The sequence below is a fragment of the Hydractinia symbiolongicarpus genome, chromosome 14 (genome assembly GCF_029227915.1).
Source record: "Hydractinia symbiolongicarpus strain clone_291-10 chromosome 14, HSymV2.1, whole genome shotgun sequence".
In the NCBI taxonomy this organism is placed as follows: Eukaryota; Metazoa; Cnidaria; class Hydrozoa; order Anthoathecata; family Hydractiniidae; genus Hydractinia; species Hydractinia symbiolongicarpus.
In genome coordinates, this window is record NC_079888.1 from 12824851 (window position 1) to 12850461 (window position 25611).

Below are 25611 nucleotides of genomic sequence, written 5' to 3' on the forward strand. Positions count from 1 at the left end.
TAAACGCATGGTAGCATCCTCAATAAGCAAAGTCACTGCATATGTGTTGAAAGTGATTAATTTTTTTTTCATTTGCATTAGAGCGATGATGGTTTGAAATAACCTTGTTTCGTTTTAACTTCATTTTATATATTTATTCCTTTGCGTGCGTACCTATAAGTCCACGGCACAAAAATCACAAGTCTCTTTTTTACTGCTCGGGCATTCTTGATTAAAAGGAATCACATATAAGTTGTAACTATATAACTGCAGCTAATTACGATATAAATATGTATACCCCTATGCAATAATACCTATATAGGCATCTATAGATATATAGATATATATATGTATAGAAATAGGCAATTAATTGTACTAGATATTCACAAAGTACATGGACTGTTGAATGAAGTTCCTAGCACAAAGAGACGGAAATTGTGTTTACAAAAAAAATCGCTGTTCTTTTTTAGTGTTTTCTACTCTTTCCTTCAAAATAAATCTTTAAAATAACATTTGAAGAAGAGAACGGCTTTAGAAGTTAGTCATACAGCGAAGTTTCTGAAAGGTTTATTCATGTTTTTTTTAGTTTTGATGATATTATTGATGCGAGACAGGTCTCTTATAGCTAGCATCATAAAGCCAATCACCAACAACATGCTAGGAAGTAGAATTGCTATCTAATTTATATATATGTAGCCATGTTCTTTATGCCTAGCTATGCCTCCAGTTTATATTCAACTGACCAGCTATTACCTGCTATAGCTAGCTAATGTTAGGTTTAAACTAAGCTCCTCAGTGACTAGCCAACCTGTAAGTTTTATCTTGCTATTACATGTAGCTACTGTAGTTATCTAAATGGTCTTTGCTAGGAATATGGCTGTAACTTATTTGAATTGACCTTTTAAGCTTGATTTGGAAGATATAACAAGCCGCAACACCTTTTAAGAAAGTATTATATATATAATGTTTAAGGATAGTTTAAGTACCGTCCATGCAAATATATATAATGTATTTTTCACATTTTGTGTAACTAAACTTACATCGGTTGCATGCAGTATGACAAAAAATTTTTTATTTAACACGTAGAAGTCTGGTAGCTTAAGTGTGGTCATTTTTGTTGTTCTAGATGTTCTCACTCAAATGTTTTGTTTATGACACTAGTCGGTTGCCCGTGGAAATTCAACGGGTTTGCCTGTCCTTTTTATACCTCATCGCGTGCGTCTCACTACTTGCGGTACCATTTTGCGTAACGGACAGACGTATACAGGTATTATAATATAGATTATGCGTTATTTAAGAAAAGTTTAAACTATTTTAGGGAGTACTACATGTTAACAGGTTTTTCACAGTATGGGGAAAATTTACATAGTTTTTACACATTTTGTCATTTTGTTGCAGTATTTACATGGGTTTTGATTATTTATTTATTTACTTTTTTTTTTCGGGGGGGGGGGGATTTGGGGGAAGAATTTACATGTTTTTTTTACATTAGGCGACTCTAATTTAATTAGTTGTTCTACGGGCAAAGTAGATAGTAGCTTATGCGGTTGGTTGGCGAAATAAGTTAAAACTGTTGTTTAACCACTAACTAGTTTTGTGATTAGAAAATTAACGCATTGCGCATTTTAGTTTTATCGCAACAAATTACCATGAACAAAGAATCAACTTCCAGTGGCCTTCAAATTGAAAAGTCAGATTCCTATTTATTTGAACTTTCGAGAAATAGTACTTCCTTACTCCGTGCCCAGTAATAATCCAATTATCTCACGCTATCTTGCAGTGGAAACCAAGCATAAGAAGTGAGACGATATTTGAACTAATATCGTTATTCAGAGGAAAGTGGGTAAATTTTACTATCTTGAAGCGGAAGAAAATTTTCTCTTTTACTTTCGTGGATAAACAATTCTCACTCACACATTTAAAGTTTGCAGTCACGCTGACCTCAAGGCCTAAGGGTCTCTAGTTCGACTTAGTTTTGACAGTTATATTTTACGTAGAAATGTGTTATCATTATCAATTCTAATGTAAAGATGTTTTTTGAGAGCCAAATTCCTGGAAAACTCCTGGAATTTTATTTGAAAATCTTGCTGGCCACCCACTAAAAAAACTCTGGCTAAATTTATTTAACAAAGGCTACAAAGGCAAGCTTTGTCAAGATAATACCCCTGGGATTACAATTGAAGGTTTGTTTGCCAAGCTGATGCTCAAGGTTCTTCGTTAAGCTTTAATATACCATCGATCTTGATTTAGATGTGATTAGTTAGATAATTAGGAGTGAGATTAGTTTTTGGTTAGTTTAGTAGTAAAGATTTTACAAGCTAATGGGAAATGAGTTGCTGTTGTTATATAATGGGATGTTCCTAGTATAGTTCTCTTCACACATATCATTTGTGTGATGTTCTAATTGAGTCATTTTCTATAGTTTCTTTTAATTTGCCACACCAGCCATAGATCTTTTGAAACACGAAACTCTCCTTGTAATCATAAGACATGGTCACTGCGCTGAGGTGTCGCTTTCAACCAATAAGAATGCATTTATTAGCTTTTTCTACTTTGTACTTCAAAATCAGCGTTTTTACAGAACTTAGGTGTGCCAAAAAAACCTGCAAAAGTTTCAACAAAATTTTCCATTTCTTGTTCCCACAAAAATTTTTAATTTTTGCGGGCTGAGAAAGTGACCCAGACGGTTCTTGTTAGGTACTGTTAAGTAGCCTAACTCATCTTCTTTCTAAAACATGGGGGAGCACTTTTCATGACCACCAAGTAAAATACATATTACCAATGCAATGTTGTTTTTCAGAGTTTCAGCTTTGTTCAGAAGCAGATGCAAGTAGAGTAAGCATGCACATTAAGTCTGAAGTGAAGTGTTAGGCAAAACGTGAATCAAGCTGTTTACATGTGTGCAAGTGAAAAAAGGCTTCTTCTTCCTCATTCAACATTTATTGCTCAAATAACTTTTTTATACACATTTTATTTATTATGCGAAAATTTGGTGAATAATACTTGAATCCTGGCTCAGATTTATTCCTTCTTTCTTTTTTAGTCTGGTTATTCTTCAGACAGGAATATTATAATCAGTCTCATTTTGCTTGTGCAAACCAAACTTGCTTATGCATCAGCACACTTTTAGAAAGATGCACAACCTTATTTGCTAATTTGATAGAAATTAACAAAATAAAGCAGAGATTTGGGAGGTTAGAGATCATCCAAAATAATTTTGAAATATTTCTAAAACTGAGTTAAACATATTTGGCCTGGTGGGATTCCGATAAAAATTGAATTCCTAGTCCTATTTGCTTACATAAACGTGTTTTTGTACATTTACAAGGTTATGAAAAGCGTTGTTTCAAATTTTGTATTTTGTCATTGTAGATACAAACTCTGGTTTACCTGAGCAGATTAGTGAACGCAGTCAAGTTTTTACTACTTCACGTAACTTGTTGCTATCAGGGGCTGACGCAATAGAACGGATAATGTCATCTCTGAAAGAGGTAAATGTTTAATATTTTCTTGTGTACACTTAAATATGATAGTTAAAGAAAATGTTTCTTTAGATATCCATAGTGTCAACCTGGGCGCCTAAAACGAAATACAGTGATTTTTAAGCTTTGTAGGAAGGTTTTTTTAGTCATTTCACAATAAAATATGGCTAATTTTAAACTTCACTCAATAGTTTGCTTGTCACCTTTTAACTAAATACGGCAATTTTTAAGTTTAAAAAATCCATAAACCTTGGCACAACAAGCAGTAATATTTATTAAATTGTTGTTTCTGTTTTCTGCACAACAGAATCGTCAATCCTTTATTATTTTGCACGCAGGAATTTTAAAAGTGCTGGGATAGAGGAATACGCAACTGGACAGTAGCTTATTTTTTATGATAAAAAATTGGATGGAATTTTACTGAATCCCCCTTCACCTTTATCAAAAAGCGTATTTTTTAATCTTTCTCCATCATACGTGTTTTCTCTTTGAAGTTTACTGTGTTGTGATAAAAAAAGTATGCTACAAAGATCGAAATTATTTTGCTGAAATGCATACGAAGTGATAAATAATATGGTTTCGTAATGATTAACACACCGACCTAAAGAGCTAAAACCGAGAAAGATAAAGGTTAGCAACATTGATTAAATATTAAATATTAGCAAATTAGTTCGGCTGTGATAGCCTATTTGATTAGGGCATCTACTCTTATACAATGCTGAGGTGCTTGTTCGAATCTCCCTAGGGGCCGATTTTTTAAAATAAACGAAAACGAAATTTCGTTGCAACTGCAATTTGGGACAGTTAGTTACGGGTTGGAAACCAATACTATCCTCGCAGGCAAGATAGTAAAAAGCAATTGTTTCTTTTAGAGTATAGTTGAGTTGCCTCCTACAACAATGCACAAACATTAAACATTATGGAACACACAGAGTTGATGGGTGTGCTGCTTATTGGGAAAGCATTAAAGCAGTGGGTTTTTTATGTATAACAACCCCTGGGAACGATGTTGGAAATACTCATTTGAGTTTCATACCTCGCCCAGGTCAATAGGCTATAGTTAAGTTTTACAACCTGTTTGTTGAAATTATTTTTTTTCCATTTGAAATAACAAATCGTGCACACTCCTGCTTTTAATATATTTTTTTTCGTTGTATAGTAATATGCCGTAGAACTACCTATCGAAATGGCTGGTTTATTTACAATATATTGCTGTAATGTGAAACGGCCTTTAGACAGCAGTATATCATGTTGAGGAAAATGAGGAGGAAAATTGGACGACCCTGTAAGACTTACATCAATCAGCCAACGGAAGATACAAATTGTATCTCCCAAAAAAATCTCCCAAAAGCTATGAAAGATAGAGAATTTTGGAGAGACACAGTTAATATGGTCCAGGCAACCCACTCGATCCGATGATGATGATATCATGTTGAATTATTTAAAAAAAAATCGATTTGGAAAATACCTAAAATTTTTAACTTTGTTGCGAAGGCATATTAATTGTTTTTAAAAGTCATTATTTCTAGCGACAGAAAGTCATTAATTTGAGCATTAGATAAATATTACTTTATAGGGTCATGTGACACAAAGAAAGATTGGAGCTATAGTTCGAAGTTTTTAATGAAAAGCCCTTGCAGGTTAAAAGATTTCGGAATCTGATAATTCCTATTTCTATTATTCGGCAATCCTAGGTGAACAGTTGATAACTGTTGTTTTCTGATATAATGGGAACTTAGAAGGCCTTAGATTTTTTCGAATAAACTTGTGGGGCGAGAAAATTGATTGCGAAAACGGGACTATTGGTATACAAAAAAAATGTTCTTAAAATCTTACACAAGATGTTACATGTCAAATCTTACACAAAATAAAAAAAGAACAGCTCTCAAGGTGTAAAATCTAGTTGATAAAAAGTTACAACAACGACACTCACAACACAAATACTCACAAAATCGACAGTAAGAACACTAACAGTCACAACACGGATAATGACAATGTCAGAAATAACGCATCTCAAATATGTACATCTTATAAGTGATTATGTTGAAAACCCTTGGTATTTTATTCTGAAATGTCAAAAAGTTGGCCTGCAAGAGTTAGCACAAATCAACAAAAATAATTATTGAAGATAATTGAACAAAAATAAGTTCATTTTAAATATTGTCTTTCCCTTAAAAGCTTATACAAAAATATCAAAAAGCCATAAATCAAAAAACAATAAATGTAAATCTACAAAAATCAGTCATTTCAGTTGCATACCATTCCCTCCCACAAAAATTTACACAAAATGTAAAAATCAACCAGTTAAGAACACAAAAAATTTTCTTTTTTAGTATGATGATCCGTACTGCCTTTTACCAACAGTTCTAAACCTAAAATGTCAAAAAATCAATAAGCAAAGAATAATATTAAATTAAAGAAGATCATTATTTTGAAAACATTGTGTGCGGTTCGTAAACAAAAGTTTACACAAAATGTAAAACAGATTGGTTTTTGAGAAACACATCTAAATCAACAAAAATAATTTCATTCAGCATGTTGTATATTGCCATTACCCATCAATCTTCCACAAAAAGGTTACGAAACACATCAAAATTTAGAAAAGTTTAGAAAAAATTTAGAAAAATTAGTCATTTCAGTGCATACAGTCGTCGCCCATTAGATTACAAAATCAGAAACAAAACAATAATAAATAACTTAACACACATACTTTAAATTCTATAAAATTCGTTCCACTTGTCATATTGCATGTGGTCCCCCTTGTAAAGTGCACAGGTAATGTGAAAAAAAATTATAGATGAATTCCAGCATGATATCATTTGTTTACTTTTTAGCGGTAAGCTTCTTGGCTCTGGCTTTTGCGTGGCAGGAAAAAAGATGCTATGATTTCGTGAAGAAACAAAAAAAGAAACCCCTCCCCCCTCTCGCTGCTATCATTGTGGCTATCTACATACATATATATTGCAGTTACTTTTTAATTATTTCATTTTCTTTGCTAATTGCTAATTTCATTCCTTGCTGATATAGACACACATGGTCATTTCATAATTTGCTTCTCTTTGTTATATTTATTTACAGGTCAGCCTGATCTTCACAACATCATGATCTGAAGAAAAAAACATTTTACTACAGTTTCAATTTTTGCATGGCCAAATACATTATTATTAATATAAACATGTTCAAGAAAAGAACCGTCAATATGAGTTGGCTCTTGCACAACCATAGTATAGTTACTTAATTCAACTCCTTTTCCCTAAATACCAGTTAAAACATATATAATACAATTTTTTTAAAATAACATTTGTTTAATATATTATTTTACTCCTAAAAATATATATTAATATATTCCTATATTTTAAATAAAATTAATGTCAGGTTATTGTTTCAAACCAAAATATCAGGGGTTGATGTATAGTGAGGAAGTCCTATACACCCTATAAACATAAACAAGATATTTTTTTTTCAACAACAATCATCTAACCATTTTGGTTTAGTTCCAACTGTCCGTCCTCAAGGTCTGGTCTATTTGTCCAGCTGCTAAAAAGTCATAACAGGGAATGCAGCTTTTTTCTCCTTATGCAAGGCTTTGAGCACAGCGAAAAAAATACTTTTTTCGGTGTGTTGAATCTTTCGTTGATTTACCTATTTCGGCACTTTAAAATGCAGAAGCAAGGACCTTTACAGGACTATTTTTGCAATTTATGAAGCAAAAACATCAGTGGGAAATAAATAAAAAATAGTTAATATGTAACAGTTTTTAAAGTAGGCTATAACCAAAATTGTAACGTTTTTTGAAAAATTAAAGCTTGAATTAACAAGCAAGCAATTCTTCTTCTTCTAAGTCAGCCAAAATCCAAACCGTTTCTGAAGGACCATTGCATCTGTTTACTTGACGACTGCAAATTCTAGGCTTACCCTCTTGTACATAAACCTTAACTGCCAGAGTCAAAGCTTCACTATACCATTTATTGTGATAACTTGAAGCAGCCTGTCTTACTGTTACTGAAAAATATTAGGGGCTGTATTAAAATGCAGGCCAATCAAGATATCATTACTTTTGGCTTGCAACAAGTAAGGTTAAATCAAAAAACTGCTTTGTAACAACAAGAAAAGCAATAGAGTCAAAATTAGATAATAGTTTTAAAAAGGGGTACTTTTTCAGAAGTATCTGCATTAAACATCTTACCTAAGTTTATGCTTATGTTCTCTAAGGTATAAACAAGTGGCAAAAATAATTCCTAAAATGTTTCCAGGCCACTTATGTCCAATCCCCCTTGTACGACACGCATCTTGCAACTTGGATTTTCTACACTGAGGGTTGTGTCTAAATACATTTGTTGCCTAACTTCATATATTAAAAAAAAGTTCTGTTACCCTTTCCAGAGTTTTTCTTGCAGATTGGATTGGGCAAGATCCACAAAAATACTAAGATTTAACCTGTGACTATGGCAATAGATGTAAACAGCCTTTCTTTTCAGCCTTAAAATTGTAGCTGATAGCCCAGTCAAGTTAAATCCAAAGTTAAGTTATTAATGATAAATTGTAGCAAATCTGTATAGAGATTTTCACCAGATAATCCTTCGTCGCAAAATATTATCAAAGACATTATGGTGTAAGCCATTTTTGGTAAAAAATGACACTTAAAAGAAGATACTGCATTAGTTAATTGGCTTTTAGGAATTGAGACGAATTTAGAAATGTTGTAGTATTCTGTAGGAAACTTGTCTACAAACAAAACACATGGTAACAATAATTCTTCTAAATCATTTGCATAAAAAACTTAACCATGGAAAACCGGAGAGTCATTGGAATTAAAAATGTTTTAAATTTCTTTAAATTTTCATCAGGAATAAAAACAATAGTTATTAATTTATAAATTTCAGTATTATTAAATTTACTACCTGTTTACGATATGACCAATTGTCATTTTCTTTATGATATATATTTGTGTTATTTCTACCACACCCAGCATCAATGTATTTGCTATTTTTTTATGAAAAGCCAACTTTGTCTGCAGTTTGTTTCCCACACACATGGTACCTTCAAGAACTATACTTTTATGTTTCAATAGTTTCCCACTTTCAGAGATTTTGTGCATTATATTAGAAAAGTTGGACAAAATGATTTGAAACAAACTGGGTTGTGGTAATAAGACCTTCATAACAATAAAAGTGTATGAATGTCATGTAATGTGCTCTTTGACTGAGTAAAGTTTTTTGTTCATTAGAACCCTAAATTTTTCCCAACCAATGTGTGGATAATAACAATATATATTTTGTCCGTAACTGAAAACAATGCTAATAAACAAAAAAAACTTCACCATTTTTTAAGCTCATAAGTGCCGCCTATTGAACATTTTTTTGCTACTTTTCACCACTGTCAATCCAGAGTAGCATATAGTAAAAAGAAAGGGCTAAAACATTGTTAAGGGATTGAAAAAGATCATGATATTTTTCAAACATTGTTAAAAAAAATTGGGTGGCATGCATAAAAAGAAGGAAAAAGAAACAGCTCTATAGACGTAAGTAGTGTTAACTTCTGTCATTGTGCTATCCCTACAAATCCACAAAAAAGCTGAACTGTACAAGCAATTCCTAAAGTCTTACGACCTGAAAAAATGCATTACCTAACCTTAACGAGAAATTTTCCTTGTTGACATACATTTGTATGTCAACAAGAAACCATTTTGTTTTATTATTTATTACTTTGTCTTAACTGCCCATGATGTCATCCCGTTTGTCACCAATTATGAGGGCGCGATTGCTCTTAACATAACCATGTTAAACCGTTCTTTGACCCCCGTTGATCCTTCAAACTTTCTCAAGGTCCTAGAACGTAAGATACATTCTTCTGGAAATACAACTTTCCAATACAATTCTCAGCAAGATGTGGCAGAGATGTTACTTCTTGTCTTTGATGAATTGAAAGGGTTCTCGGTAATTGCGTCTCAGAACATCTCGACAGAAGTATCGGTGTCAGTTAGCTGTAACACCTGTCTCTGTTCTTCAGTTACTGTTGAAAATCAGAACATCCTAACACTGTCACCGTCTTCCAGCGTACAATTGTCAGTTAGTATGTTTTTAGCTTCTGAAAATCTGGAGAATGAAAATAAATGGTTTTGCCCACATGTTCCCTGCACCAAGAGAGCACTAGGAAAACAAGGATTACGAGGAATAGCGAAATTTTAACCTTGCACCTGAAAAGGTTTGCAAGAGATGGAGAACATCTGATTAAGGACAATAAATTTGTTGAAAGTTTTTCCTCTTCTAATCCTTATCTCTTTATAAAATACCTTCGCTGTTGCTTTAAACCTGTACTACCAGGGTCATGGGGGAGGAAAATGTAAATCCGAGCGGTTTTGTATTACCCCAGCTGGTTCATACAAGTCAGTTTACCGTTAATACTCAGAGGGTAAAGAGTTAGCTCACTCTTCTCTGGTAACTTATAAAAAGCTTAGCAAGGGGGTTCGCTTTTAGCTTGTCTTTGGGTGTAACGACCTCACTTTTTACCCCAGTTCAGTAAGGTGCCCAAGTTTACTAACTTGGTCTTCTGTCCTTAGTCAAAATATCGACAGGCTGGTCCTGTCGTGACAACCTCCTGTGTAAGGCTGAGTGTTATGGCCCTGTAACACATGTGGAAACCTACAGCCAGAGTCACAAGTTCTGGCGCGCAGGAGGATCTTATTTAATTCTATTTTATATTAATATATTTTTGACATATACATTTTTCTATTTGTGTTTGATCTGTAACCAGTCCGTTTATGTTATTAGCTCTGTCTTGCGTTGTATTGTTTGTGATAGAAGGATTGTTTTTTCTCTTTACGATTTTCTTAAAGAATAGTTTTAGGTCCAAGTTGGACAGTACTCATGCTTGAAGAAGCAAGAAAGTGTATTCAGTACCTTCTTCTGGGAGCCTAATCTCAGTTTTGACAACCAATGTCCCTGTAGATAAGATACTTCAGTGCAGCTTGCTGTATTGTAAACCTTTTTCATTAAGATTTGTCAATTACTTAAGTCAAAAAATCAAAACAAGATAAACAATTGTTTTTGACTGCTATGGCATCACTCAAGAGCAGCCAAGTATTTTCTATATATATCGTTGAAAGGTGGTTAAGCGCGATCTTATCTCAGGGCTACCATGGAGTTTTTCTTAGCATAACCTAGGAAACTATTGTTTTTTACAGCAGACTCTACATGTTCCCTTATGTTCATTGCTACGGTCATGATGAACTGACAGAATTGAAATCACATGAAGTTCCTTCCTAATACATTGAGATTGTCAGATGGTACGGTCAACAGTTATAATGAAAAATTGTCGTAAAGTGGACTTGCTGAAAAGCTTTAGAAAACTACTGCAAATTTAGCATTCTTTATCCTGCAAAGCATCATGGTGGAGATATTGCTACAAAATATTAAAGTGAAAACGGAACCTAATTATAACAATTCTAGAAATTGCTATTTAAATCTACCCCTGAAAACATTATTTAGTTAAAAAAAGTGACAATAAAATGAAAGCACTGTCACTTCCTAAAATAAGTCTTAGATGCTAATTTAACTCCGAAAGATAAAGGATCTAAATCTTAACACTTGTACAAGATGAAAAAGAATCATCGTGTTTTTATTTATTTATTTATTTGATTTTTACTGTGTTGAAATAATTTGCGATCTTCATGGGAACAAGAAAGTTTCACATTATAAAATCAGCGTTATAACACAGAAAAAAAGGATTTAAGGATTTAAGGTGTTCTAACGCTGCCATGGCGCACCCATAATGCTTGCATAGATTTTAAAGCTTTATACCAGAAAGAGTTTTAATTGGAAACATCCCTCTGAGCAACGTTCGAAATAACGCCATAATTAACACATAATAATACTACTATAGCAGAGCCAATCAGTTGAAAGTAACCAATAAATATTTTAACCCCATTAAAATACTACATGTAATATACTTCAACGTTAAAACGGCAAGTAACCCTGAAATAAAAGTTTCCAATTTTAAATGTCAGCAATACGTGCTACACAAATTTTAACAATGACCAGTACATTTAATATATAAAAATTCACAACTTAAGGAACAATGCTGAGACGTGCTTAAGCTATATGTAGCCACACCCTACTTCATATGCTTCATGTGTTGCCTCGTATGGCAATGCTTGAAGCATTTAAGTATTACAAGCTTGTAGAAAATGAATCGTCAAAATATTTCAAGTTTCAACAGCATTATTAAACAACTTTCCAACAGCATTTTTATAGACTGCTTCTGTAGTCATTTTACATTTCCTACAAATTGAAACAGTTATGATTGTTTTAATATTAAGGATATGGTTACCCCTTTAATCCGTTTTTTAAATGTAATCTTCCTATATATTCACAGAACGAAAATAAAAAGTTGAACTTGTCTCTACTTTCTCTGGAACTGAAAAAAGAAAAGGAAAATTTTTACTCACATTGTTTAAACTTTTCAAGTATCCATGCACAGATGCTTTTCTGTCCCTGTTCGTTTAGAACTGCGGATAAATTTTCTTGAACTAGAAAACTTTAATTTTTTTAAGAAATTATACACAAGTAATCAATTATTTAAGTTTCATATTTTTTGCATACCAATGTGTGTTTTTAGACACATTTTAACATGTTTTTATGAACTGAAACAAACATTTTTGAAACAATTTGAAACAAATATTTTGAAACGATCTTAGAGACGATCCGTAGCATCAGTATTCTAAAATTTTTAACGGTATATTAATTTCTGCCGTTTATTATCTTTTTAAACATTAGACCCTTTACCATATAGTTGTAAATGATTGCACACCTATGAATATTGCCAAAACAAAATTTTGATGTACAGGCATGTTGTGTTCATAAAGAAATTTATAACATTGTGCCCTATTTAATTTTTATAACATTTAATTTTTTAAACCCTTTCATGCGAGGATGGGAAATTTAATCCTTTGCTAAGTTTTTTTAAAACTTTTGTTTTAGGTCAATGAACTTGCTGGTTACACTAATCGTGTTTATGAAATGATTAATGTGTTTGAGGATATTCATCGGGACCATTTTATCCGGGGAAATGCTCTTCACAGTCATTTGTCTTTGGAGGAAAGACTATGGGAAGCTGCTCGGGAGACACAAACATTCACCCATGGACAAGTGGTTGCTATAGATATTTTACCTCGAGTCGCACCTGATTTTACTGACGGAGATATGATTCTGAAAAATGTGCCTATTGTTGCACCAACAGGTGATGTTGTGTGTCCAAGTTTATCAATAAATGTATGTTGCTTACAATTGCTTACAATTACGAATGCAGTTTAGTCTACAACCTTTTCTCTGTAAAATTGTGAAAAAAAAATGTTTTCTTAAAAATTTTGAAAATGCTTGTATTATGAAGAGCTTGAAATGCTGATCAAAGTAATGTCTTATAATCTGCCTGCCTGCCTGCCCGCCTTACTGATCGTCAAACGCACATCATCCTATACATTTTCTTGATCAGGATTTCAAGCTCTACACAATGACGGTAACAAGTAAGCAAATTTCTTAAAAAAAATTGTGCACTCCGTGAGAAACTGCTGAGGTTAGCAAAACTCTTATATCTCCTTAACCGCTGTCCAAAGCCACGCAATTCTATACATAAATTTGATCAGCGTTTCAAGGTTCACACAATGCTAAAAAAAATTGCAAAAGACAATCTTTGTGCATTAACGGGTCATTGCTGACATCATTAAAATTGAAATAATGGATCTTTGTTATTTCTTTTTTGCCTAAGTGGATTTTTTCTCGGGCCTTATCGACTAGTTTCTTATAATAATACAAAGAGTGTGTCCACCTGTCTGTGACACGCAAAGTGGATGTGTTCATTTTTCTTTATTGTAGCCAAAAAACGTTTGTCTAATTTGCTGATCTTTCTGATGTTGCAGCACAACATCAATGCATTTAGACTGATGTTAATTCATTTAATAAGATTGTTGAAGCCAAATAACTTGGAAATGATGGGTGACGTCAGCGTTTTTTCACCGTGTATGTAACTAGGGACAACCTGGGACCAAAGTGGATAAGTTTCCAAACCTGAGTGCACAATTTTGAAATGGACGGGTTGATGACATCATTAAAAAACCTTAAACCCCAATAACTCTTTAACCATTCGACAGTGTGCATGATCCTATACATTTTCTTGATCAGCATTTCAAGATCTATAAGGTCAATACACAAATTATTAAAACAAAAAAATTTATTCGTAGGGGGAAATTTTTAAACCTTTATATCTTAACCCTTCTTCAAAAGTGCAGGATCCTGTACATTTTCTTTATCAGCCCTACACAATAAAGGTAACGTGAACAAATATCCAAAAATATTTTTATGTATGGATCCTGGCATACGTCATAAAAATTTAAGTTACGGTTCTTTTCACAAATGTACTCCTGCCTAAGTGGATTTTTTCATGGTCCTTATCGACTAGTCTATTATAATAATATGAGTGTGTCCGTGTATCTGTAGCAGACAAGGTGGATGTGTCATTTAAAGCCATTAAAAAATACACACCTGAAATGTTAATTGACAAAGCTTCTTTTAGAACACTGAGAAAATAGGAAAAAGAAGTTTGTTGTAAATTTTCATAAGATGGTAATATCAAAGTAGTTTCTTTACGTTGTTTAACATGCACGAGATAGGAGCAGTTAATTAAGTTATCCAAAAAGTACCAGAAATGTTAATTAGTACAACTAGAAAGTCTTACCCAACCCCAGATGCTTGTGCTATATTCTGTGATTTTATTAGGAAATATTCGATGGAAGAATTAAAAATTGACATTGGTTAAACTCAATTTTAACTGATGAAAGTACTGATTACAGTGTCACAGAAAAAGCCATGTTTATTTTATTCTTACATGATGGTTATTATTATTATTATTCTGAATATTTATACAGGATATAGCCACTTCAGTGTAGGAAACACTGTTATCAATGTGGGTCCTGTGTTCGGCATGTATTTATTAAGTTACACCGGTAATACCTACCCAATTTCCCTCACATGGAATGGTTTGACCCGTGGCCGTGTTAAAGGCACTTGTTAAACATGCCCGCGCTGTGGGCCGAACCACGAACCTTGTGATTGCGAAGCGAACTTCATAACCACAAGGCCACGAGCCACAGTGTGCCTAAGATTCGATATTCTAGTGTTGAAGTAGTTCTTCATGCTACCGCTCCTAGGATTCATATAAGTATTGGAAAGGCATTCAACAATGTGGAATAAAAAAAATTTGAATTAGTTGGTTTGAATGCTGATGAGGCAAGTGTGTGAGCATGGGTGAATTTTCTGGATTGGGAAAGTTTATGATGAAGGTTTCCGTTCCATGGTTAAAACTAGTTCTTGTTTCAATCACAGAATAAAGTTAGCTTTAAAGGACGCACTCCATACGTCCATTCGATAACATGCTCCTTAAACTATTCTGTCTAAGTAAAATTAACGAAAAATCGATCCTAAAACCCTGTAAAGCTAATGGGAGAAGATGGATCGGTCACAAGTACAAGTCGTTTGAAAATGTGCTAGAAACTTTGGAGTATATATGGCCCACTTAGACAGCATTTCGCAAACAGATTTACAGGCTCCAAAACGAGCGAAGCTCGAAGGGAGTGGTAAAAAGTGGTCGCATACGTCGTATTGTATGCATATGACAGTTTACCGTGACGCGATCCAGTCAATTTGTCGTATAAAAGAGTTCACTTGGTAGATGGCAAGTTGATATCAATTTTTTAAGAGGCAGGAGACAATAATATTATCATTACAAACATGAACAGCGTTACGGTCAATGAAGAGACCAAGCATATTTACCAAAACGTAAAATTAAAAATGTTTAATAGAACAAAAAACGCTATTAGGGCACATAACCATGAAACTGTGTTAGATATTTACAGATGTGTTGAAACAAGGTAATATTTTAACAAGTCCTGTTTTCAAACATATACAAAGCTTAGTGGATACAGCAGCATGGCCAATTAATGGAGACATCGGTTATTTGAATAATGACGTAGTTGATTAAAAATCCGTATTCATTTTAATCAGCTCCTAATTCGAAATAATTGCATAGTCAATCAAGTTATAGTGGAATCTTAGAAAATATAAATGGTGCTGATAATAAGTTACAGTCCGAAGTTTAAATATCTCGATATTTGGGGTAGAGTTTTCCAAACTAATCAATCAAAAGCGAATGCAAAAATGTATTACATGTTTTCAAGATAATGCTTATTGTACCTAATGTACCTACTAATGGAACATTGGAGCTTGTTTTTTTTTCGGGATAAATCACAACAAACTTTAGTGTTGCATAACGATTGGATGAAGGGGCCATCAAGAAAACAATTTGAACCAGATCAATTATTGAAATGTGGTTTCAAGATAAAGTTTGAAGATTAAATTCAGGACCACACAGGAAGCGGAATAAAAGTTATGGCGGTGATAAAATTGACATTACAACATTATCTCTTTTTTTATCTGGAAGAAAATGAAACAGATGAGACAAGAGTTTATTTCTTTGTTTATATATTTCGTTTTCTTTGTTAATATTCACTTTGTGATTTTTAATTGGAACCCTGAACAAGTAGAAATAACAGACTTCATCTCCTGTGTAGGTAACTAGGGACCACCTGGAACCAAAATGGAACCAATTTTTTAAAGCTGATTTAAACCGACTAATTTGGAGAAGATGGGTTGACAGGTCATCAAAAAACTTATATAAACAACCCCAGTATCTCTGTAACCATTTCTCAAAAGTACATGATGCTATACAATTTCTTGACCAGCGTTTCAAGCTCTACGCAACGCAGGTAACGGCTGGAAAAAAATTAGGAAAAATTTTATGTGCCTTGATAGGCCACTGCCGTTGTCATCAAAATTCAAATGACAGATGTTTTCCATTTTCATCTGCCTAAGTGGATTTTTCCACGGGCCTTATCGACTAGTGCATTTTAATAAGCAGTTACTTATCCGTGTTTAAACTTTACCAATTGTTGAGTGAGTTCCCCTGCTTAAGGGAATTGGACCCACTGTAGTTCCTCACACAAGAGTTGACATCAGGAGTAATTTTTATCATTTTTTAACTTAGTCTTTAACTTAGTTTTTAACTTTTAAGTTAAAAATGCTATGCAATGGCCTTAGTAATTGATTTTTTAAAAATAAGAATATCTTGACAGAAAGAATGCGTTGGACAATTTGGTCTTTTTCTATATTCATAATGTTAAAACCTCTTTCATCATCATCCTTCCCCCAAAGTAAATGTTGCTCACTACTAAAGTCCCTGCTGAAGTACTTCTGTCTTTCCAGAATTCCCAGTTTTTTTGTTTTCCTTTATGCAATTTACACTTTACCTTTTATAACTTAACACCATATCTGTAATAACGCCTGCCAATTTAAAAAAAAATTGCAAGAATTTTCATACAATTTTCAAATTTATCTTTCACTATTTTCGCTAATGGCTTGCACTGTTGTAAAGCCATTGTGGTGTTTTCTTTTTTTGTCATTTCATCGTTAACTTTGTTGTTTAAGAACTATTATCATATGGTTAGAGTTTTTCTCGCACTATGTTTGGCTAATCTACACGAAATATATACTATATTTTTATTTTCTACCAAGTGCAATTTTTACTCATTTTTCAATTCATCAATGCAAATAACTGATATTTTTTCTCTGATTGGCTGAAATAGTAGAAGTAAAGTTATTGTTTTAAATGGCGGAACCAGCTAACAATCAATTATAAATATTCACAGTTCAATTATTCTTTTATTTCGACATAGTCATCAAAGAGAAGTGCCAGTGCTCTCTACCGTAGAGATTTTTAGTTAACTGTGACTTTAGGTTAGTGAGGTTATATCTATAGCGTATTGAGGAAGTTTTGTAGTTAATTCGATTGTTTAACTTAACTTTTTATACATTAGCGGTACTTATGAAGTAAATATTTTTGCAAGATAAAGGCAATATGGAACGATTTTCCACTACAAGGGAAGAAGAAATTAAGAATTGACATGATAAATCACTGGTTTTACTTCAACTAACTTTTATTGAATTAATATAAATATATTACTCTAAAATTTATTTTCATTTAATTTCATTGAGGCGTGATATAAACAAGCTTTGTTTTATTTTTAAAATATACCATCTCGCGCATAATTTATCATGAATTAAAAAAATCTATTATGAATTAAAAGTCACATCACATATATTATATTGCAATAAATTTTTTCGCTGTTCAATCTCGTAAACCGTGATTAAAATTAAACAATCATCTATCAAGTATTTCAAATTACAATGATTTATGCTTCGTTTATATGATAAACTAGTTATCGCACTTGCCCTCAAAAAATATTGTCATATTTTTTTATTTTTTTTAGTTCTGGCAAATTTTACTTGCCTACAGGAAATATGCAAACGAGAGCATAACAAACTTAAAAAATATGACAATATTTAACGAGAAACGTTAGTAGGTCTTTGAGGGCATGAAATATAAAGATGTTCCACTAGTTAACACCGCAACACAAACATGAAGAACTGCTTTCTCTTTTCTTGATAGCCTCAACTGAATTTTAGGATGAGGCTACATTTTATTTCATAAGTAATTACGTGTTTTTTTATAAGAAAATGAGCCTCAAAATTTTAAGAAAATTCCCAGCCTCAGCATGTAATTTTTGTAATTTTTGGAAACGTTATATTTACATTTACAGTTACTAAATCACCATAAACACAACGCAATCATTTCTTTTTTTCCAGACAAATATACATCCTAACATCAAGTTTTATCCTGAAAATATAAAAAAAATCATTTTTTTTCAATAAAAAACTTTTGACTGGCTTTTTAAATCAAACTTGACACACTAGTACGTCATGAAAGAAACGAAATGGCAACAATAAATTTTAGCTTATATCAGCACTTTTTCTGTGACGTCATTAAAAGCTTGAAATTTGTGTAGTATACCACTATCTGCTTAAACTTCAATTACTTATGTTCCACAGCGAATTTTTACATTCTGCTTGAGTTTTTCGTAAATTAGTTAATCGCATTTATCCGCTACCAAAATAATTTTATTCCATTGACCTTTATAATATATGCATTAATAAAGTTTGAATGCACTTCCCTTAACAGATCTAAAATTGCTGATGGAAGAAAATATCAAAATTTGCTATCACTTAAATATGACATCATAATTTATGCAGCATAATTAAATCTGAAATTCTTTAAATGTGAATATCTTGAGAACAAAAAGAGCTTTTTAAAAAAAGACTTGTTAAGGTATTGTAAATTTAAAAAATATAAACACCAAAAATATCTATTTACTTTTAAAACACTTCTCTTTTTTCTCATCTGTTTTCACTGATATTTGCTGTAAACAAACTTGTCTTGTTAAAAGAATCTGCCTCCGTGACGTCAGGAACACAGAGATCGTTTAAAAGGAAAGGTCTATTTACAAACAATGAAAATCATTCTCAAAAAAGAAAATATGTTTTTTGAGTAATCAACATATGCTGATCTCAATTTTTTTTTGAAAAAGCCTTGATATTGAAGAATTAATTTTTACCGAACCAATCCTTTAAAAAAAACAGGTTTTTTAGTTTATTGTCAATTGGCGACGACTGTAATGAAACAATTTGGGGTTTTTAGTCTAAAATTCATATTAAGGTATTCTGTTAGGCATTTGTAACCACATTTAATTTTTAATGTAGCCCACATAATTACACCGTGGTATCATTTTGTTTCATTGCCACAAAATGTCACAAAACCCATGTTAATTTTTGACTCGTATCATATAATATTTTGTGGCATGCGAAATATGCAAAATTCGGAAAGAAATGATAATTTGTTCATTTAGAATTAAGTCCTCACAAATCGTTCTATTTAGGCATTTCTTGTAAACTTTTGTGCATATTTGTTACACTGAGGAAAAGTTTACTCCTCCTAAACAATTTTTTTTGACATTTTGAATTAAATATTTTGATAGAGGACTTCATACCAAAATGACTGAGATTTCTTGATTTAAATTATAAAAAGAAAGATCCTACGTGTAAAGACAATATCCATAATGCCAAAAAAACTTATTTCATGTCGATTCGTTTTTGTTTTGTTGTTTAATTTCTCAATTTGTTTTATTTCTCACCCTCAATGTAAGATTTTTTATTTTTAGTGTAATACTGATGCTGTCATGAAAAACACTTAAATTTCATTATCACGTTAACTGTTCGTCAAAAGCATATAATCATAAACATAATTTTGGTTAGTGTTTTCAGCTGTATCAAAAGAGGCAACAACCAATTTCTGAACAACGTTTTTTTTGTTGACGGATCCTTGATAACAGCATCAGCGTATTTTTGTGATTCTTTGCTTATTAATATTTATACCTCACTACGCACTAATATTTTCTTGTTCTTGCTATACATCCTTGCTATTCTTAGGTAATATATTTAGATTAATAGTAGTAATGGCATTTGACCTTAAAATCTGGAGAACCAATATTAACAAAGATAAAAAAATACTATTCACACTATAATAAATAGTAGACTTATTTCCAATTGTTAATTTTTTTCCAAAGGAGTAAATTCAGCGACATCAAATAAGTTTGGAGTTTTCCTTTCACGTTAATTCATTTTCTTGCTCCAAATATCACAGATAGTGTGATCTGCTATTTAAAGTGGTAATTTAACGCTTTAACTATTAGAAATTTAGCATGACAAAAGTAGCAACACTAATTCTTTAGTTAGCATTAGAAAAAGTAAAGTTCATTACGATAAAGTTTTAAGTTTTTAATTTAAGAAAAAGTTTTTTATATATTTATTTATTTTTTGAGCTGTGAATATGTGCAAAATAACTCACATTTGTATGCAAGAAGTATAAAACATTTATATATTTGATTACTTCGTGTATAATTTGTTTCAAAAGTTAAGGAATAAAGGTTGTTTGCGACTTCAAGGAACGGAACGAAAAGGAACAGAAAAACTTTTAAAGATGTGTACTTAAAATTTTTACATCATTTGAATGGTAAATTTTCATATCTATTCCTTTCCAAAGAAAGTAGAATCTAGTTCAACTTTTTTCTTTGCGATGTGTACAGAAACAACAGGTAAAAAATTAGTTGCAAATTATTTTTAAAAAAATGATTACTGTGTCGTTAAGGAATACTTATAATATGCGATGATGTGTAAAATAAGTGTTGTGTCTTGCTCACTATTTTTTTCATTTTTGTAATACGAGTTTAAAGGAATCTCTTTAATAGTAGCCGAATTCTGTCTGTTCGCAAGGAAAACGAGATGAAATAGCGTGTAATTTAAAGATAGGTGGTCACATGAATTCTTCCACAGCACTTCCACTGTACCATTTTTGTTATACTTGATTTTTAGATAAGTACTGGTGACCATTTTCTAATTACTGGACCAAATGGTTGTGGTAAAAGCTCCCTATTTCGTATTTTGAGTGGATTGTGGCCAGTGTATGGTGGTAAATTAGCAATACCATACCCAAGAGATATGTTTTACATTCCTCAGAGGTGAGTGCAGAACATTATTTCACGCTAAGAATATTTCTTTGTTTTATCAGTTAGTAGAAAATAGTTGTATTGTAACTGTTGCATATAACCTAAGTACTGTTTTTTATCAGCTGAAATTTTGGTAAGTCGCTAAATTAATCATTGTATTTTGTGTCAGTTTATGCTCCACATTGTGGACTAAGTGAAAAATACAAGGATAAGTTTTATGATGAGTTAATAGCAGTAACATCAAGGTTTGGAGACAATGGGCTTGGCGTCGTAGGTGGCGATTTTAACAGTCATGTTGGGAAAGAAGCAAATTTATAAATGTGCATGGAGGATATAAATTGAAGTAAAAATAAGAAAAAACAGAGATTGCTTGAGTTTAAAACGACAAATGACATGATGGCTTCCAAAACAACATTCATTAGGAAAAAAAGGGGGTTATATGGGTTAGTTGTTTGATTAGAAAGTCGGACAAGAAGGTGATAGTAAATGTGGAAGTTATATCAGGGGAAGTGTGTGTGTGTCCCATCATAGGTTGCGGGTTCGTGATATTGTCTTGAAGAGTGTTTAGAAAGCCTAAAGAAATTACAGGCCCCGCCAGGAATTTAGAAGCTGAAGGGAGAGATTTTAGCAAGACAGTTGGACCAGAACGGCCAATGTTATAGACTACTTTGAAAAATTATCTTCTAGAAGCTTCTGACAATACCTGTGGGTAAACGAAAGGACCAGCTTGACATAGACAGACCTGTTGGTGGACTTAGGAGGTTGATCAGTGTATAAAGGGAAAGATGAAACTTTGAAAAGCATGGAAGGCAAGTGCTAGTCAAAATATCTACCAAGAAACTAAGCGCAATGCTCGTACTGCAGTGTATAAGGCAAAGTCAGTAGCAGAGAGGAGCGGATTTCCAGATGTTTTGAGAAGATAAAACCAGTATAATGTGATGTTTAAGATAGCAAGACAAATAAGGAAGACTAATCAAGATGTTGTAGGTGAGCAATGTATACGAAATAATTTAGGTGTCTTACTAGTACAGTGGAAGAGAAAAAGTTAGCTTGCAAGGTTTATTATCAGAGGCTGTTTAACACATCTAATTTAGGAGTGTGTGATACATTATTAAACGAATTTAGGTTAAAGCAAAAAGATTATTTTAAATTTCTTCTGATATCCTGTGCTAATACGCTCCAGACTGCTTCTTGCAACATCCATTCACTGGTAAAAACGTCGTGAAATTCCTTTTTAAAGACAAGATGTTTTTAATTTTTTTTTTCATGTAGAAACTCACATTTTTTAAATGCACATATGATGTACAAAATTTGAAGCATTTTGATTGGTTAAAAACCTTTTGATTAATCGAAAAAGTTAAACCGGTCCGACTTTTTAAAAGTCGAATTGGACAAGTCTGAACATGCCGAAAGCATACGATTTTTACATGATACACGATCCAATTTGTCGAATTCGACAAATCGAATTTGATTAATCGAATCGTGTATCACCGCCTAAAGTCATGATTAGTAGCATCAAAGTTAAGCGTATTCTTGTAATAAAAAAGTGGCCTTGTGGAGTTAGCAGGAAAGGGGTTGATGCTATCTCAATTTTTTGTCATACTTATCGTATTGTAGTAAATCAGCTTTAGTGATTTACTTTAATGATGTACTGCTGCTGCTCCAACTACGACTACTAATTAATTTTGTAGCGCCAGTTAAAAGTACAATAACAGCTCAAAACTAATGTAGACCTACAACAAACTATTAAAATTTACTAACACTTAATTTCATTCATTCCAAAAGAAGCAGATTTGTAACAACTTAATTTAGCATGTATAATCGCTCTCTCTGATGTCTCTCAAAAAATAACGATGACGATGACGTGTAGGCTCATAACATTAAATTGAGTGAGTCTGTTTGTTTATTCCATCGAGAAAAGTTAAGAACTAAGGAAAACTATTCTTACTAGTCTAGTTTTTGCATGGCTATATTGTAAAAAAATATTTTTAAATAATTAAATAAATAAACTAAAACAATACAGCATAGCATTTTTTAAAATTTTGCATTTTCTTGTGTCATTACTGTTATCGAAGAATAGTCAACTTGGTTTGCACATATTCTGTTGATTTGTGACGTCCCACAGCGTACATAGCTTAACAAGATATGTACGGTGATGGATGAAGTTTCGAGCATTGTTGCATGGAATTTGAGTTAATTGTTAGTTAACCTTGATTGTATAACCCCAACGCATGTTTAAACAAGATAGTGTTAGAAACACATGTTCTTCATAGTCATAGAAAAAGTAATTTCTAAGAATTTAATAGCATGCGAAGATAGGTAAGTAAATAATACTACTTCCAAAGTACCAAAACTTTGAGACCGTATTTTTGTTTTCACAAAATCACTTTTATAATTTTTTAGAAACCCACAATCCGTTTCACCTTTCATGGTATATTGCACAGATGCTAGCAAATAACAACTCGCTTGAAAGTTGTTTTAATACACAATTAACACAAAAAAAATTCATAATAAATTCGAATACACACATTTTAAAAGTAATTGACGCACCTAAAATTATTTATAACAGTGAAACTAATATTTATTTCTGCAAAAAATATGTAAATTAATCTCAGACAATCACAAGATCCATACAATTTATTCGTTTAGCCTTTTCTTGCATCGTTCATTTACAATACGTGACAAAGACTCACAAATATAAAAAAAAGATATAGTTCATATTCACACTATAATGAACAATTTAAGCTGATATTGTTATCAATCGTTAGTTTCCTTTAAACAAGAAGAAACATAGAACTTGGGGGTGTTTCAACTGTTTTAGTGGAAAACAAAAAAGTAAATTCATGACAGAAAAAATCATATTTTTATCATCCTATAGACAATATATCAGACTTTTATATCTCGTAATATTGTAAAACAATTTGGGGTTTTGTTTTCTTTACATTTAGACCATACATGACTTTAGGGAGTCTACGTGATCAAGTAATATATCCAGATACTGTTGGCGATATGAAGATGAAAGGTTGGGCAGACTCAGACTTGGAGAAAATATTGGATACTGTTTATTTAAAGTACGTGGTTGCCCGCGAAAAAGGTAAAATGGAGCATGACATTTTTAAATAAGTTATCTTGATGACGGACAACAAAACCTAAAAAAGAATAAGCTTTTTCACTGGCTGTTGCTTAATTTATTGGAAACAAAGTCTTTACTTTACTGAGCATGTACATTACGGGTGAAACCCCTTTTGAACGCCATATTCTTAATAAATTCGACGTGGAACTTTTTCTAGTGCTGTATTGTTGCCGTCATCTAAGCTGTCGTCCTCTTTGTAGGTCGTTTTGCTCTTTTGATGATGTAATAGGTTGATCATGGCTGACATTTAAAGCCTCCTTTAGTCTTCTTTGTCTTGGTCAAAGATGTTCACTTAAATGCTTGAAAAATTGATAACAGGCCGGTTACATTTAAAATTAGTTACAAAAAGTTTTATAACGTATGAATTAATATAACAACTAGCCAAGGCCTGATGTGGCAGTGCAAAATGTATGTCTCTCCACAATTTTTTTTTATTATTTCCTTTTTTATGAGATAGTTTCTCTGATGCATAAGTCAAGCAGTTGACATATTATATGACAGACGATCGAAATATTTCATCAGGAATTTATCAATATATTTATGAATATCAAAAATGAAATAACTTTAGTACAAAGAGGATTGTTGACTCGAAAGTTGTTATGGGGTGCTTTTAGACCAATGTTAAGGAATTAGCATCAAAAATAGTTTTGTAATAGCTGTACTTCCTTTAACCATTTTTCGAAGAAAAAAGTGGATTTTGAATAACAAGGAAGTAGTGAAATTTATTTAGCAAAGTTATCTCTTCAAAGCGTGTGCATATGCTAAAAAAATAACAAAGCACATGGCCTTCTCATTATCTTTTAAAGCCAAAATAATAATTAGGCAAATTTTCATATCCCGCGACACAATATTAGTAGGGCTAATGCCCGGCATTAAAATCGCCATTCAATTCATTATGGCTTTCCAAAGGATCCTTAAATATTTAAAGATTATAAATGCGCATCTGTGACTTGTTGCTAGGTTAGCTAAGTACACGTACACCATTAACCATAATATGAAATTATGGTAGCTAAACAGAAAAAAGAAATAAAATATGTTAGCTGGGTTTAAAACCTTCTGGAGCTGTTCTACCAAACTAAACAAAAATCTCTAGCTAGCTAGCTCTTGATTATTGATAGCCAAAATTTGAAATTGGTTTGTTTAACATTTACAGATGGCTAAAATGCTATGAAATATTTCCTAAATATAGAAACGTATAGAAATTAATACTTTTCAAATGCACATCATTTGAAGATATAAAAGGTCACAAAGGGCCCTCCAAAATTGTACCACTACACAGATTTCTCAGTTAGAAGAGTCCATATCCAAAATTCGATTCTGTGTTTTTAATTTCTAGAAGAAACTCGTATCCTTTATCTTACACAACCATTCCCTAGCGATTTCAAACAGCTAACAGGGGGTATTACTGTCTGTAAAAGTTCCCCGTTTTTTAAAGGAGAAACTGGTCTACTTTGGTCCTCAGACAGACAGATGTATTGGAGTATTATGATATAGAAGAAGGTAAATTAAATTGC

The 25611-nt window shown here is 32.4% G+C and overlaps 1 protein-coding gene across 3 annotated transcripts in view; it reads left to right on the plus strand.

Annotated features, from left to right (window-relative positions):
- The window catches only part of LOC130626150 (ATP-binding cassette sub-family D member 1-like), a 131103-nt gene that overhangs the window by 75565 nt on the left and 29927 nt on the right, over positions 1 to 25611 (plus strand). For all 3 annotated transcript variants that reach the window (XR_008981813.1, XM_057441256.1, XM_057441255.1), the window contains exons 4-7: positions 3352 to 3470; positions 12440 to 12730; positions 20831 to 20976; positions 23913 to 24058. Coding sequence is in view for 2 of the 3 variants with exons in the window: in XM_057441256.1 (XP_057297239.1) it covers positions 3352 to 3470; positions 12440 to 12730; positions 20831 to 20976; positions 23913 to 24058 (702 nt within the window). In the remaining variant the exon portion in view is untranslated. The remainder of the gene's footprint in view (positions 1 to 3351; positions 3471 to 12439; positions 12731 to 20830; positions 20977 to 23912; positions 24059 to 25611) is intronic.